This window comes from Chelon labrosus, assembly GCF_963514085.1.
Source record: "Chelon labrosus genome assembly, chromosome: 3".
Taxonomy (NCBI): Eukaryota; Metazoa; Chordata; class Actinopteri; order Mugiliformes; family Mugilidae; genus Chelon; species Chelon labrosus.
Genome location: NC_140339.1, coordinates 22,277,675 through 22,294,963, shown reverse-complemented (window position 1 = coordinate 22,294,963; position 17,289 = coordinate 22,277,675). Strand labels below are relative to the sequence as shown.

General features: G+C 42.5%; 1 protein-coding gene across 2 annotated transcripts; it reads left to right on the top strand.

Annotated features, from left to right (window-relative positions):
- Nucleotides 1-1,632: 1,632 nt before the first annotated feature.
- pax6b (paired box 6b) lies at nucleotides 1,633-16,442 on the top strand (the record flags this gene model as incomplete). Of its 2 annotated transcripts, XM_084574963.1 has the most annotated exons (12): nucleotides 1,633-1,645; nucleotides 4,606-4,659; nucleotides 7,953-8,083; nucleotides 8,379-8,414; nucleotides 8,499-8,714; nucleotides 9,123-9,288; nucleotides 12,446-12,604; nucleotides 12,932-13,014; nucleotides 13,136-13,286; nucleotides 13,871-13,983; nucleotides 14,258-14,399; nucleotides 15,147-16,442. In XM_084574963.1, the coding sequence occupies 12 exons, from the start codon at nucleotides 1,633-1,635 to the stop codon at nucleotides 15,230-15,232; spliced, it is 1,350 nt and encodes a 449-aa protein (XP_084431089.1). In that variant the 3' UTR covers nucleotides 15,233-16,442. The 2 variants fall into 2 exon arrangements, with proteins under 2 accessions (XP_084431089.1, XP_084431090.1); XM_084574964.1 differs by lacking the exons at nucleotides 1,633-1,645; nucleotides 8,379-8,414 and having other exon boundaries at nucleotides 4,609-4,659.
- Between the last annotated feature and the right edge of the window lie 847 nt (nucleotides 16,443-17,289).

Sequence of the window (17,289 nt, the reverse complement as noted above, 5' to 3'; positions counted from 1 at the left end):
AGTCATTCAGCCAGCGCAGTTTGAGAGCGTGTGGCCATGGCTACACAGTCATTTGCTTTACTTTATTTACGCGTGCTATTTGCTGTCAGGTCGCAGGAGTGACGTCGCCGCGCCTCGCAAATGTGTCCATAAAAAGCAGCCGAGCTTGCCTAAAGGCTGCGCTCTTTACGCATGGCGTTCTTGTTGACAGGAGGGGTAAGACTATTCAGGGGAAGGTGATACTCAAAAGAATCAACAAAAGCACGTGGTGCACATTTTTGGACTGTTGTCAGTGAGGGAAGGCCGTGCAGTTTCAAATGCAAAGGATTTTAAAAGTAAAAGTAGATTTATTACTATTTGGAGCTTTAAAACCCTTCCCAATCCCTCCTTCTTTTCATGCACCACCAGGGATACCCTCTCATGGGATCTATTTATTTATTTATTTGTTTATTTATTTCTTGTGGCGTAATGCACTATTTTAATTTGCTGTTTAAATTCATAAGCAAAGCTGAACACTTATGCAGGCTGAGCATAATTGTGTTTTATCAAAGTCTGACTATGGTGATCTCAATTGCAGCTCCCTAAAATTTAAACTAAACCTAAACAGGAGATGACACTTGGCGACGTGCCCCCAAACTTTTAGACGAGATAATTGCATGCGTCCCCGTAACATTAATCGCATCTGTAGAGCATCGTCTGCTTCAGAAAAGGCACGCTGCCGCTCTTTGTAATTTTAATTCGGTGTTACGAGCTCCGGCATTCACATGTGCGCGGCTCCACCGCTAGTTTCCGCCCCCCCTCCCAGCACCACTAGCTAGCCTCAGGTTGGAGCTGAACATGCCTGAGATTCCCCGTGCGGACCCAATTCAGCCGGGAAGAATAGAGCTTTCCGTCCAATGGCCATTTTCCGAGGCAGTTGCTTTGCAGTAGGGCAATATTCAGCAAGTGAGCGCTGGGCATTTGCATGCGTGGGCTGATTAGTGGGTTGGGAAGACGAGACTCTCTCTCCCTCTCTCTCTCTCTCCCTCGCTTTCTCACTCTGCCTCTCTCTCTTTCGCTGTGGCTCGGCCCCGTTTCCCGCTTTGGCTGTGGTGCAGGGGGAAGTGTTTATATGGGGGATGATGACAGAGGTCGGGTCGCGCTAATGGGCCAGTGAAGAGCGGCGGAGGGAGGCGAGGCGAGGAGAGGCGAGGCGCACACAGCAGACCAGGAGCACATACATTAATACACTTGTTCCATCACCAATCAGCATAGGTGTGTTCATTCTCTTTCCCCCACCTCCTTCTTCTACCACCGCCCTCCCTCACTCTCTTCCCTCCCTCCCTCCCTCCCTCCCCTATCTCTCCCTCTCTCTCTTTCTCTTCCCCACTCTCTCTCTTCCCGACTCTCTCATTCGCTCTCTCACACGCCAGCGCACATCCTCGCCAAACTCCGTGCGTCCTGACATCTGAGTTCACTGTCAATCTCTGTCTCCTTCGCAGGGATATCCCCTCCGTCTCCGCCGAAGACCACTGGAAACTAATTTTTCCTCTTCTAAACTTCCCGAGAGAGACTGATCCTGGTCGGCTTTTTTTTTTTTTCTTCTTCTTCTCTCTTTCTTTGGTGTGGAGGCTGTAGCCTGTAGTTTACCAAGGACTTTGACAACGACGCAGGATGCCCCAAAAAGGTGAGAACCTAACGAAAAGTTTGTCTGTACTATGAAATGCTAGAATTATTATTATTATTATTAATATTATTATTACTATTATTATTACAGCTCGTTTATTCTCGGTTGTATAGGTTGAGGTTCAGTGGTAGAGGTTGTGGGTGTTTATCGTCTGGACTGTGCAGCCTGTCTTCTGACTGGACTTCAACAAAAAAAAAAAAGAAAAAAGAAAAAGTGCGGAGCAGCCCTCAACGTCTCTGTCCGCTTTATCTTCAGCTCGACGTTGTTGTTGTTGTGTGTTTAGGCCCACGGATAGCTTACCGCTTATTTATGACAGCAAAGAGTAAAAAGTCACGTTGGGCCAGGACAGTGATCATCGTGGAGAATGGGGCGCAATGACCCGTTGAGGAAAGGTGTCAGATTGATTCATGCAGGCGAGTCACCCAAGCGCCTTCTAAAAAAAAAAAAAAAAAAAAAAAAAAAAACTCCATGAAGCACTTTGCCGAGGAGGCCCGATTAAGCGTGTTTGTTTGCGTGCCAGAGAAAATACAACTTTCCTCCTTGTTTCTAAGCTGTTTCGGTCTGTACTTTTTAATGACAGCGACTTAAACTGCTTTTGTATTTTAGCCAGTCAAGTTTCAGAATTTTTCAAAATAGCCCGTCAGCCCATCAGGGCAAATAAAGATTCAAATAGTATCTGCGATTTAATATAATAAGATACAAAAAACAAACAAACAAAAAAAAAACATAAATTTTGAACAATTTCTTTTAAAAAATGTATTGTGCAAAAAGTACCGAAACTAATAAAATAAACACGCACCTTAATTTATTCTAACTGAACATTGTTGGTTTGCATATTCAGACATAAATTGGGCACATTTTATAACTGCATAGTTTAAATAATAAAAATATATCCGGGCAATATTTTAAATAAATCCTCCTCTAGTCCCAGTTGAGATTAAACCTGTTGGCTCTAATTCACTATATTCTGCAATATTTGGCTTCTTTATTCTATTTGACATTTTACAAATATCCCATTCTTCCACTCCTCCAACTTTGCTCTGGGACTTCCACTGTAGCCAAGGCCTACATGGACTACTTGTGCATATGAATGTTGTGAGCGCTGCAGAATAAGCAGGTTGAATTAAGACATTGTTGTTACGGATTACTAAGGGAAAAGAAATGCAGATTAGATCGCAGTTAACCTCAGGAACAACAACGTTTGAGCTTTCGACCTTAAATAAATGATTAACCACTTGGATCTTACAGGGCTGAAAGCTACACTGGCTGCAGTGCATTATGTCCAGGCCGACCAGCCATTGTGTATTTATTTTTATTCATATATTTTTTTTTCTGCCTCCACTCAAACATAGTATGGCTATCCTAAAAATAATTAAATGTATTATACTATTTAGGAGTTGTTTTAGTGTTTTTAGGACAACTCAGACTATGTGGGCCAGTGTGAAGGAATCTGAATTTGATTAATGACCGAGCAGCGTGTTTTGTTAAAACATGAAAGAAAGCTGCAATCTAAACGTAATGGCGGCTCTCTGTACGTGCACCTCACAAACTAGGCTTGGACTAAACACAGGCTGTTACACGTCGACATTACAGGCCATTTTGCTCTGCACACAACAACACAACTTTGCACGGCGAGGAGAAAATGAAAACTTCAGACTTCTCCCTCCCTGGCCCCCTTTTTATCTGCTCCCCTCCATTCAACGGCTCCTTTAATGCATTTGTCTTTTCCAATTGAGCGCCCTACTGCGCTGTTGTGTCTTCAAACCCCGCTTTACAACCCGCACCAGCAGCACAAAATAACCACCAAATATTTATAACAAGAAATTACCTTTAAAAATTTTTTTCCCCCTCCTATGAAAGAAGGCCAAACAAAACCCACATTCACGCACTAGCGGCACCGGGGTCACGGTCGTGTGTGTGAGAAAGAGAAGAGAGTGTGTGTGAATGGTCCCGGAGGGGGTGGATGCATGCCTCCGGCTCTTTGTATTAATCTGAACTTGTTGGTGTGTTTAGTGGGGAAGCTGCGTGTTTCTAGTCGCGGAGGCCGAGTTTTCGCCCCGGGTTTGAGGTACACGGAGGCAGAGAAGGGGGTGCATTGTTGGAGTCCAGCAGGCTTTGTACAACAGCTTTGTACCCCCTCCTGGTCTGGACTTTTGCAGAGCAGTGAGGCGAGGTAGACAGCGTGTGTCACTGTACAGTTTCCAACGCAGACTCCACAAGAGGAGGGTTATCAAGTTTGGAAAAAAGAAAGAAAGAAAGAAAAAAATTATATATATATATATATATATATATATATATAGATAGAAGCCTCTTGCTGGGACGACGAGGGCCGACTTCTTTATAAGAAAACACCAGGCCTTGAAAGGAACAGTGCAGGAAAAGGGCCCACTATCACAAGTGTTACAATTTATTTTGACAAGTGCTTTCGGAAACAGGCCTAATAATGAATGCATGTTGCCCCACGTCCATTTTGGAATTTATTTGATTTGGCAGCGATGTGTAGGTTAATTGTAAATGTGGGCCAAATTAACAACCAAATTAAAAACAACAGCAACAAAAAAAAAAAAGGTACTACCAGTTTAGCTGTGGCTGTGCTAATATGTTGTTTTGCTTTGTCCTATAGGGAGACATTAAGTAGTGAAAACGGCAGATGATTGACTAAATTGTTATAGAGTGGACAGTCAACTCTGTTTCCAGGCAAGTTTAATTAAAATACCTACAATACACTGAGGATGTTAAAATTCATAATGCATCTTTAATGTTTTTAAAAAATAAATAAATTAAAAAAAAAAAAAAAAAAACAGATCCGCAGAATTCAAGTCGATCCAGATGAGAACTTAAAGTATTTTAATATAATGTTATTTCAAAAGAAAAATAAATAAATAAAGACATGTACAGCTCATTTGTGATTTTTGTTTCTAACCACCTTTTCTTTTTTGTCATTTCCTTGTGACGCTCAGAATACCACAACCAAGCCACGTGGGAGTCTGGCGTAGCCTCAATGATGCAGAACAGTAAGTTGTTTTTAATGTCCTACATTTTATGTTGAAACTTCTTGATTACAACCGCAACGTGGTTGCACATGGAAGCAACACCCACTGACATTGTTTATTTGATTTTATTATTTTATTTTATTTTATTGCACTGCGGCTGTTATAGCCCAATTACTCTAAGGGCACTTTAGAAACACTTTGTAGACAGATAAATAAAATTGTATATGCAGGGAGAAATTTGCATGACTTTGAGGTGAAGGGAGGAAATGTTCTCAGTTATTTGATGGCCGTTTCATTGCAGCTCATTTATATATATATATTTTTTGCAATGATAGGTAGGCAAGTTATTATTGAACAAGTTAATCACACGTCTCCTCTCTCCAGAGAGAGAGAGAGAGAGGGAGAGAAGGGGGCAGAATGGGGGGGTTGGGTTGAGAGGGAGATTTTTTGTTTCTGCTTGAGTTGGTATTAAATAATTGCACAGCCGTCTGCATTAGCGTTAGAGCTGGCTGCCAGGCTGCATACAAGATTAGCCGCGCGGAGAAGAGCCCTGCATGAAACATGAGGAATAGCAATAATGTCTTATGTAGATTAGTCCATATTCTTCACGGACAGACAGCATGAACTAGAAAGAAAATGCTCGTATTATAACCGCAGGGCCTCACTGTTATGTAGGCGCGGGGCTGAGCTCAGAGCGGAGATGATAAATATTAACAAACCAATACTGTCGTGGGTGCCAATCAAAAACATTGGCAGTTGCTTTACAGTGCAGGCCTTATAAAAATAACTAAAAAAAAAAAAAAAAAAGTGGCCCTATGAGTTGAATGTGTGTCTTGGTGTGTGTGTGTGTGTTGAAACCAAAAAGGATAAACATGAAACATTTTCTCTCTTGCTGCTGGACAAGAGGTGTATGACATCTGTGATGAAGGTGTGTGGGATAATTTTATTACATTATTCTCCATATACCTTGATGACGTGTCTGTGCTGTAACCTGTGCGCATCAGTCCAAATATGTTTGAATCCAATGTTGGGGCCACGTGATGGTTGGATTGTTTGTAGGAGAAGAAAAGACACAAAGAGAAAGAAAAAGAAAACTGGTGGCATTAGAGCTTTTTTTCTCCCCCCCTTTTTTTTTCTTGCCTGTTGTCCATTATAGAGATGATAGGACCTTATCAAAAGCCGCGTACAATACCCAGCGCTCCTGATTTTCGGCGGATTGATGTTAATGGGATGCTCCCCTGGCTTTGGCGTGTGATGTCTGGTGCGAATTGCCGAGGAGATATCATTGGGCCCGGCCCTTTGGGTTGTCTAAAGGTCGCGACGGCCTCGCTGGCTTTTGTGCTAATAACTCCTGGGTGTATATGGTGGGGAGCGTCCAAATTGACACCATATGTTTTCCTATTAGTCGACTTGCAATAGAATACAAGGCGCATAATCAGCGCCAGCGGGCGAGATCGACTCCGGGCACTTGAGGGAATTGTGTCATGATTAAGACTTAACCTTAGGAGGGTTTGATTTTTATGTGATGGCGTTATCTGACGGTTTTATCGATCCGGAGGATTTATGTGATAGTTACAAATCAGATGTGATGGAGGAGCTGTGTAGGGAACCCGCAGAGCAGGGCTGCTTAATGTGGGTAGGCCAATTTCAGTGTAAGAAGTCTATTAATTCCACTTAATCCCGGAATTACCAAAGAGCAGGAGGGATGATAATGGATTTACTATCAATCAGATCCACACTAGAAGATTATTACACATAGGCTCCAAAAGGGATATGTTACTCAGTTAAACAGGTTTATTTTCACTCATGTATAAACAGGCCCCTTTTTGTCATTTATATAAAATAAAGTCTGCCTTTAGTCCCATGGCACGTTCCAGAGTAAAGACGCCCACCGCTTCCACACAACAGGACTGCAGTGGCTGTGAGCATTTGTTGTCAAATACAAACAAGGGGGGAAAAAACTGCATGTCACTTTTAATATGTTAAGAATCCAGGCGCGCCCTCGTTTGTGTGGCCGCGCGTAGCCCCTGGCCACCTTAAAACGAAGTCTCCCTCGGAGGGTAAACGAGTAGCGTCCAATTTTGTCTGAGTGATATCCAAATGCAGACAGAAAGGGTCGTTTTATCATGCTACTATTTGTCGTGACGATGCGATTTTCAAAAGCAGAGCGGTGTCATAAAGTGACATGCCTGCCACAAGTGCTCCAACTGATCTTTTCAATTAGCCTCCCATGCATGATCCGAGGCGACTTCCGCCTATTTCCAGAAATTAAGCTCAAACTTGACGTGCAGCTAGCTTTATTTTAAAGACAAATGTCAGGCAGGCTCATCATATTTTCCCCCTCTTCTATATTTGGAGCTTATTTATTGCTAAGGAGCCTCTGCTCCCGGAGTCAATGTACCGGGCGGCAGCGCAGGGGAAGGGAGCGGAGAAACAGAGAGCAGCTCAGGCACTCCGGGGAGTCAGCTCTCCCATTTGGCTTCAGGTTTGCGGGCTTATTCTGTGATTTAGAAAGATGCCATAGAACAATTTAAGGATAATTTCTTTAAAAAAAAAAAAGGCTATCATTTTTAGACAATAACCAAACATACACTTTGGTATTTTGGAGCTACTGTCCTATTGTCTCCTTGATGCGTAATTATTGTGTGTTTTGAAGGACTACCATAGATTGTTTTTAATTTAATGACACTTTCCGAAAAGCGATATGCTTTAGAATGAAAGCTAATTTAACACATTATTGCAGTGTCGTCTTTTATGGAACTGTTGCTGGTTATTATTTAGCGGATAGTTTATGAGCGAGGTGCTGGTATTTGGTGATGCGCAGCTGTGCAGGAGGGGATGGATAACGGTGCGAGTCTTTTAATGCCGAAGTTTGCCGGTTTTCTCCGGGTAGACGACCGACCGAGTTGTTAATTTATTATTGGAAAAAAACATATTTATGTGTTTTGGTTCGGTTTATGTGATGCTGCTGTGGTTTAATCCATGTTCTGCATGTGCTGCTAGATAAATGCGCAATGTTTGTCTCCGGATGGGGGGGGATGTACCGAGCTTTGTGACAGCTTCTTAAAAATAATATTTCATCAATGCACACCGATTTAAGATCAATTTTATTTCACAACCATATGACTGTTAAAAAAAAAAAAAAAGTATTCAACTTCTGTATGATGTCTTCATGTCGCGTCTTTGACTCGGTTATCCTGAACGCTTAAAGCCATTCTCCTTACCATTACATGAGAATCATTTGCTTTTCTCACATTATTTTAATTGCTGTCGTGGTATGATTCGATGACACCGGTGCTTTTGTCTCCATGTAGGTCACAGTGGCGTAAACCAGCTTGGTGGTGTGTTTGTTAATGGTAGACCGCTGCCGGATTCCACCAGGCAGAAAATAGTTGAACTTGCTCACAGTGGCGCTCGACCCTGCGACATCTCCAGGATACTGCAGGTGACTATAACACACCTTTCTGAACAGAAAACAGGTTTATACAGACTTTGTTTTCAGTGAATACAAACAACAGTTAAATAATTTAACCGTTTAACAAAATGTAAACCACAAAGCGCTTTGATTGTCATGTTAAATCCATGATTCATGTGGCACTTGATAATTGTTTTAAGCCAGTAAAATTCTGACTTAATGGATATGTCATTCCTTCGCTGGCCGAGAAAAAGGATAGTCTGCCTGCTATTATAAAGAATAAATGGCTAATATACCATTCAAGGCATATTTTCTGTGTTTATAGACCCATGATGAAGTCCAAGTGCTGGACAGTGAAAAGGTGATAATTATTTGAGCCATCTTAGAATTTCCACTAATAGTCGTAAATAATGTATGTGAATTGTGTCTTTTGTTTTCTATCCAGGTATCCAACGGCTGTGTGAGCAAGATCCTGGGTAGATATTATGAAACTGGCTCCATAAGACCGAGAGCAATTGGCGGCAGCAAGCCCAGGGTCGCCACTCCAGAGGTGGTCGCGAAAATCGCGCAGTACAAGCGGGAGTGTCCGTCTATCTTCGCGTGGGAGATCCGTGACAGACTTCTGTCGGAGGGGATCTGCACCAACGACAATATACCCAGTGTAAGTGCATTGACTGTAAGTTGTGTGCATGATTTAATTTGCCACATGAAGTGACTTTTTTCTCATGCAGTGGAGGAAAAGGAGATGAGCACCCAACCATTCAGTCTTATTAAATGCAGTGCGCTTCAAAGTGTGGGGCGCGCATTGCTGCGCATGTGATCACCCAAACATACACTCAATTAGAAGGAGCTCGTTGTCCATTTGTGCGCCTTGCAGGAGCATGTTCCCGTGCAGATTTATTATGATTACACGGTGCATGTCTGCGCGCGTGTGTGTGTGTGTGTATATGTGGTGCTGTGATGTCTTTGCACACACACACATATTTGTGTCTCCGCACGCAGAGACACACCGAGACACGCTCCATCTAATCCTAATCCTCACTTTTATCATATGTAATTTGTCATTCAGGTGTCATCAATAAACAGAGTCCTCCGCAACCTGGCTAGTGAAAAGCAACAGATGGGCGCAGATGGCATGTATGACAAGCTGAGAATGCTCAACGGTCAGACAGGAACTTGGGGGACCCGGCCCGGCTGGTACCCCGGAACATCAGTGCCAGGGCAGCCCAACCAAGGTGAGCCTCATTATCACACAGTGGCAATAAAGACACCTTGATGCATGCACGGTTGTGAGATTGTATCGACGAAGGGAGACATAGCTCTGATTTGGGTTCTCAGATTCAGTAACATTTATGGTTAAAAAAATTTTTTTTAAATTTAAAAGTTCGACTTTCATAGTCAGTGTTTGGAGATAGGCGCATAATTCCAGTGGTTCCGGTCCACGACTCTGTGCGCAAGAAGGCATTGTACTGACATGCTTTTGATGCCCTGAACAAGATCCCCAATTAAGAATAGTCGATTAGGGGAAGCCATAGGCCATGCATGCAGTCTGAATGCCTCCACTGTCCCAGACATGGATGTGCGTGACAGCGGCTTGTCCTTTCAGCAGAGGTGTCCATCCAACAGCCTGGATTTTTCCTCCCCTCCTGATGGGGAGGCAGAGCCGGGGAGCTGTGTGCGGGGATATTAGTACAAAGGAATGTTTTCCTTCACACGCAATGATTGGTTATGGGAACGGTCCGCACTACGTGTAATTGCTCATTAGAGAGGGCTTTGTCTCTCATTATGGCAACATGCAGGAGTGTGGAGATGCTAAGGCTGCTGTGGAAATGTTCCACTTGACAGGGTTTCCTGTCGGCCTGCAGAAGGCCAGACACTGAGCACATTTTCTTACGAGTAACACCACTTTTTTATTTTTGATTTGACATTGTTATTAACGTACAACGATTAGGCATCATGTGCTTTAAAAGCAGCAACAATCGGAAATGCAAGTATTGGAATTCAGTGGAGGAAATAATAATTTGCGTTTGCTGGATGTCCATTCGGACACGTGGAGCTGCCTTCAAAAAGCGTAAAAGATCATACGAACGGATTAACATGTTAATTTAATATTTTAAATCAATTCGATATTATTATCATCATTATTATTATATTATCATTACTATAATTATTATCGTTATTATTATTCCATGAAATTATTTTTATTAATTTGATTTTTTTTATCACCAGTTTTAAAACACCCAAAACAACAATAATTATAATAGTAATGATGCATTTTAATAATCAAATAATGACTTGTTAATGTGGTTTTTATTCTTTGTATTTGAGTAAACCAGCCTTCTTAAGGGAAAGCGAAAATATGTTTTCCATCAGACAGCCGAGTAAGCAGATATAATGGCTACATGGAGAGTGACAGGGCCCCAAAAGAAGACAACTCTATCCAAAGAGGAGCGCATAAAAACTCCGCGCCGATCTCGTCTTTCATCTCTTTCTCATTCTCATTCGCTGGCTATATGGCTCTAAATCCCGTCTATAGGATTTAGTCTCTCACTTTCTCTTTCAGTTTTAAGCGGTTTCTCAAGAGTGTTTTGATCCAGTCTCAGCAGCTGAAAGGTGCCGCAATTGGTTCGGTATCTCCCTCTCTCTCTCCCTCTTTTTTTTTTTTTTTTTTGCTCCTGCTTTTCCGCCTCACTGCCTGAGACATCGTGATACTAAAGAATGAGTTTATTTCCCAGCGCTTTTATAAAGAAAACAAATCCCATCCTAGCGTCAGTGGGTCTGGCAGACGGATAATAGCTGCACATTCACTCCTTTTTTTATGGATTATCCGGAGTGAAGAAACAAATAGCGTGGATACAAACTATTGGCCTATAGAAGAATACTTTGCCCATTATGCAGCAAGGGAAATTGTCAAGAAACGTGTCGCATCAGATTTCCTCCAGTGAACCAAGGCTCACGTATAGACGCACTAAATATGTTGTCAGGTCTGCAAAAAGCAGAGGAAAAATCCATTTCAGCAAAATCAGGAGCTCGCTTGATTTCACATGATTGGACACGCCTTTAAAAAAAAAAATATTGTAATATTTTATAGAAGCTTCAGCAAATTTATTAGATGCCTGTGCGTGGATGCGTTTGCTTTACAGGTGCGCGTTGCACCTGTTCCAACTTCTTCCTGCTCAAGGCCTCAACTGCTCCAATCCGTTTAAACTAAAATAGAAAAAAAAAAGGAAAAAGAAAAAGCTGAAATGCCACATCATGAGTTCTCCTCGTGGCTCCATGCAGACATCAGTGAGATATTACATAAACCTCCCTCCATCAACGCACCCGCTGCTTAATTTCGCATTAACTTCTCGGTGTGATAATGATGTCCAACAACAAGACAGACATTAGTCGATAAGCCTCGCCCTGCAAGTGAAGGGGCCTTTGGGCCCACCGCGGACAAGCAGGAGCAGTGAATAGATTGGCCTTATTTTGGTTGTTCAGGGGGTTGCATGCTCTCTCCTCACTCATTTGTTTCCAATTGAAGACAGAAATCCTGACTGGCGTGTAGCTGGCCGGGGGACGTGATTAATGATGGTAGTGGATAAGGGTTAACACACTGGACTCAAAGCTCTGTTGACTGGGATCCTCGTGCGCACAATGCCAAAGTACTATAGCCTGTGCGCCTCCAGAGAGAGAGGATCCTTTTGTCATCTCCTCCAATGCCCCTCCACCTCCCCTCCCATATATTACACCCACCGAGGGCTCACCGCTCGTCCCTGGCAGTGTCCATAGTTTAATGGTTTCCCTTACTCCTGAAGGCATTGTATCATTCTGAAAAGCGTCTTCTCCTATTCAAAAGTTGGTGGTCACCTCAATGGCTATACCAACGCCCATATGGGAACGGCCATTGAAGCGCTGCTCTGTCCTAAGAAAAAAGGAGGAGCCAGAGAGTTTGGGGTTTTAATACATTTCATAGTCCCTGAAAAGAGGCTCGCCACATCTTGTCACATTTCTCTTAACCTTTTGAGAACACACGCCATTGTTGGGGCACGAAAAGTACGCGGAACCTCTCCCTCAGACAGCCCGTTTTTTCCCACAATATTTTATAAACAGTGAAGCCTTTATTATTATTTTATCCTTTCATATTGTTCCCTTTCACGCGGGCTGTCGTCTGTAATCTGGCAACATTTAAAAAAAAAAAAAAAAAAAAAAAAAGGAACTGCAATGATTCCTCCGATTCTGAATGAAATTAACCATGATGGGGGCTTTAATTAATGATGTAGCACCGCGGTCTGTACAATTAGCTGTAGGCTGATACAACAAGAGCTCTGATAATTAATTATTCAATTAGCTTAAGTGAATGTATATTTCCATTAAATGTGTTTTTTTCTCTTCTCTCTTCTCTCTCAGATGGCTGCCAGCAACAAGACGGTGCAGGGGAAAACACAAACTCCATCAGCTCGAACGGAGAGGACTCAGAGGAGACACAGATGCGGCTGCAGCTCAAGAGGAAGCTGCAGAGAAATCGCACGTCCTTCACACAGGAGCAAATCGAGGCGCTGGAAAAAGGTCAAATAATCAGAGAGCAACAATTTATACGTTTAAATAATTGTTTTTACAAAGCCACGTTCTCTCTCTCTCCCTCTCTCTCAATTAAAACCCACGCTGATGTGTGAATTAAAGACAAACGGCGCGCGCTGCTAGATTTCTGGTGATTTATTACACCGAGGAGAGGAATGGTCTAATTATTAAGTTATTAGGAGGACCTACTTCCGCTTTGAATTCATGGCCTTATAGAGGCGCATTTATTCAGCTAATAGCTCTGCAGAAACTCTATTAACCCCGACCTAATCTATTCCTCATTTGCTGACACTTTTGTTTGTTCTTGCGTTGCAGAATTCGAAAGAACTCATTATCCAGATGTTTTCGCGCGAGAAAGACTAGCGGCAAAAATCGACCTGCCCGAGGCAAGGATACAAGTGAGTGAAGTTTTTACATTTTTTTATTTTTGTATGTACATATATGCGTGTGTGTTTAAAAAAATAAATAAAAGAAATGTTGCGTTGAGATTAACGTCTGTAAAAATCGTTTTCGTTGCAGGTATGGTTCTCAAACAGAAGAGCGAAGTGGAGGCGAGAGGAGAAGCTGCGGAACCAGCGCCGCCAGGCCAACAACTCCTCCAGTCACATTCCCATCAGCAGCAGCTTCAGCACCAGCGTCTACCAGGCCATCCCTCAGCCCACCACACCGGGTAGGTCCGCCTATACACCTTCACTCAAAGTAATAACAAAAATAATTCTGCAAACTGTTATTTGTTATACTGTAGTCATATAAATCGCGCAATAGTCCTAATATACTATCTGTAAAAAAAAAAAAGACATCTAACTGTCCGTGGGTTGCACTCAGTCAGTATCTGTGTTAAATATTACCAAATAGTATTACGCGACCGTCTGCAGACTAGTGTAAAAGGGGGGAAGAGGCCTCAGTGGCTGTGCGCTCTAGTTCACATGAAGAAGCGCCGGTGCTTTCCTTTGGATGGATGATTGCGCAAAACTTCTCAGCTGACTATCTGCGTAATTACCGAATCAGGCACGAGGGCACACCGGCAGAGCTGAAGCTCATGCTCACAAGTCAATCACCTGAGACACACACACACACACTCTCAGGCTGCACATGCAGTATGTGTCCGGGCCTATCAGGCTGTCAAAAAAAAAAAAAAAAAAGCGTCACCTCAAGCACGCACCGCTCAGCGCTAATGAGACGGTGCCCCACACTTGGGAGTACGATGCACGATTTTTCTGCCGTTTCAACCACGTCTTTCATTTTCGTTCGCAGTGTCTTTCACCTCGGGGTCAATGCTGGGTAGACCTGACTCTGCACTCACGAACACCTACAGCGCGCTGCCCCCCATGCCCAGCTTCACCATGGCAAACAATCTACCTATGCAAGTAAGTCAAAGATGATCCTTCATTCTGCAGAAGTTTCGATGTTTGATTTTGAAGCAACACTTTGTGATGACTGATGTGATTATAAGAGTGGAAGCAATCACGCCACGAGTAATTTAAACTTTGTCTCAAAGCCAAACAAACGTATTTTGAAATTAAAGAGTGGCTTCATGACATGGAAATAGTTTGATCCAAAACCAAATCGTAGGTATGAAAAGCTACTGAGCTGAAGACTATGGTTGGCTAAGCTAATGTAACATTCTCTCCTCATCTATAGCCCAGCCAGACCTCCTCTTATTCCTGCATGCTGCCTACCAGTCCGCCTGTGAACGGGCGGAGCTACGACACATACACGCCCCCTCATATGCAGGCACATATGAACAGCCAATCAATGACCACTTCTGGTACCACCTCAACAGGTAGGCAGAAAGTTCATTGTTTACCACCATGCTTGGGAGTTAACATAAAGTCCAACAGTGCACTCTCTGAAATATCTGCCACCTTTCTTGTAACTCGGGGGTACTACATAGCCGTCTTTGACTCGTGATCTGTCACAGCAACTTTCCCTTTCCTTTTCCGTCTGTCTGTCTGTCTGTCTGGGAAGCTTCGCAGCTTCAGCGTCTCAGGATCTCTGCATCCCTCATCGTCCTCTTTCTGCAGCTGCATGCACAAAACTCATTTCATCACCACTCTAGGCCATCATGTCAATCCCACGACTCCAGCCCATAGTTTAGTTCCACCCCATTAGGATGCTGTTACTGAGAGCCATATATACCGGTTATAGTCATGAAGAGTTAATCATGCATAACCACATTTCCTCTGTGCTAAATTGCTAATTAATTTGATTCATTTGCTGTTGTACTCTCTCTGTTTAAATGCCATTGCCAAAGCCTCAATTTATCGAGCTTGCAAGGATTTTTACAGAGCAGCCATGTGCAGAACATTGTGACTCATGGCAGCCCCCCATGCTCGTCTACCTATTTGCAAACGTTTAAAGCACAATGCTCGGTGCTATGAGGCTAACCAGTGTTAGCTGTCACACTAAATGTACACGGGGCATTCGCTCATCTAATTTAGCATGTAGACTTCTGGGGCTTTTCTGTTTTCTTTCCTTTTTTTTTTTTTTTTTCCCTCTCACTGACATCTTGCTCTTTTTGTCTCTGCAGGACTCATCTCTCCTGGAGTGTCTGTCCCTGTCCAAGTCCCAGGGAGCGAGCCTGACATGTCTCAGTACTGGTCAAGACTACAGTAGAGAGAAGAGCTACTTCACCCTGTAACCACCCACTCCACCATCGCCCTCCGGCAGTGCTCCTCACACATACACGGCACAGGAGAGTAGAGAAGCGAGAGAGGGTTGAGAAGAGGCAGCAGACAGGAGAGGAGGAAAGCAAGAACTAGAGAGACTCTGGGAGAGCCTTGGGACGTCTGGGCTTTGGTTTTTTTTTCCAGTGGGACAGTGTGCTGTTATGTAGCTCTAGGCACATTCAAATGAGGACTTGGAAGAGAGAACAACGGTGGCAAAACGGGAAAAAATGGACTTCTGTAAAGTGCCCGGTGTTAAATTTTTACGGAACAAAAACTTATCTGTTTTTTCTTTTTTTTTTTTTTTTTCTATTTCCAACTTCAGTCATTGTTTCCTTTTTTTCTCTGGTGTGTTTGTAAATGGCCATTTGTATGTTAATATGAAAAACCAAGATCAAGTACTGATAGATGGACTGCTAGAAAACCATGTTGGTCTTGCGTTTGTTTGCGAGAGGAGAACTTGAGAGATTCTGCCACGACTATCTTTTAATCTGCTTATATCGAGACTTTCTACCAGCCTTTGCATGGTCTCTGGACGCTGTCGCATATCATTAAAGACAAAAAGCTGGAGGGAAGACTCTTACTGTGTCAAAAAAAAGAAAAAAACAACAACTATTTATTGGTCTTATTTCTTATGAATGGATATTTAGCAGGAAACTCAAACTCGATCCACCCACTGACGCTGGGGTCTTGGCTTCTCTGACGCGGGGCCCGCATTTGGTGGCTTATTAGACACGGATCACTATCAGCAGCTCGGCGTGTGCAAAGACGGTGCGACATGCAACCCAACCTGGACCTCTTGCTTCGGTGGTTGGATTGACTCTAGATCACCACGAAGAACACTAAACGTGGAAAAACAGGTGTAAAAGAAAACCTGTAGTCTGTAAATGGTAGACTGCGTCTTCGATATAATCCAGTTTGTTTATGTCAAAATGTAAAGTACTTGTCTTCCCTAGAAATCTTCCAGAAAGATTTCTCCAATAAAAGTTGATTTCATTTATATCCCCGAGAATATTCTATAAATGTTCCATGCATCATAAAATACATTTCTTTAGGGTCAGGTACAATTTGTCTCTTAGGTATAGTTGTATTATAGTGTCCTATGGTCAAAAAAAAAAAAAAAGTGCAACTAGAAATATTTAATTCCTATAATTATGATTAAACATTGCTTGACAGAGTTTTAAACTTAAGTGTTTGGCAGTTGTTTACAAGTACATATCAGATTTAATCATTGTTGATTGTAAAACAGACCAAAGCCTTTGTATTTCATCTAGTACACAATGTTTTTTTTTTTTGTTTTTTTTTTTAAAAGATACTAGTCTTGTGTTGCAAAATTTTGTAAACACGTTCTGTTCAATTACATTGGCTTCGAGTTCGTGAGACTGCAGTCGAACCCCGCAGTCCTTATTTATAATTGAAGACCATGGGAGGGTTTTTCTAGCATCATCTGTCATGCTCTTTTGAGTTTTGCATTTTTATTTCGGTGTGTACGTAGAACATCGACACATACTGGGTTTACGTCTGAGCATTGCTTCTGAGATAAGAAACGTCTACACGCTGTCTCTTAAATATTTCAATTTAATTTTATTTAAAATGGAGCTTTCTAAATGTATTTTGTGAAAACTATAAAACATTTTGTACAGTAAAATTGTGTCTTAAAGAAAGCCTTTTCGTCTGGTCCCTGCTGTTTTTACTAAAAAATCTGACAGATGCATAAAATTTTTTAACAACTCTAGCCCTGACCAACGCCAGTAGAGAGGGGGTAAAAAAAAAAGCTTGTAATGCACATAACAACACTTCCAATTCCCACCAAACAAAGGTTTCCAAAATAACAAGCCTCTCTTGATGTATGGGGCTGAACCGAGTCGACACAGACCACACAGCACAACACCACCGCACAATGAGAAAGGTCAAGCAATTCACCATCACTAGCTCTTGTTTTAGTAGAGTTACGATGGTATGAAAAAAAAAAATACAGAACCAATGAGGAGGAGGAGGGAGCACGGA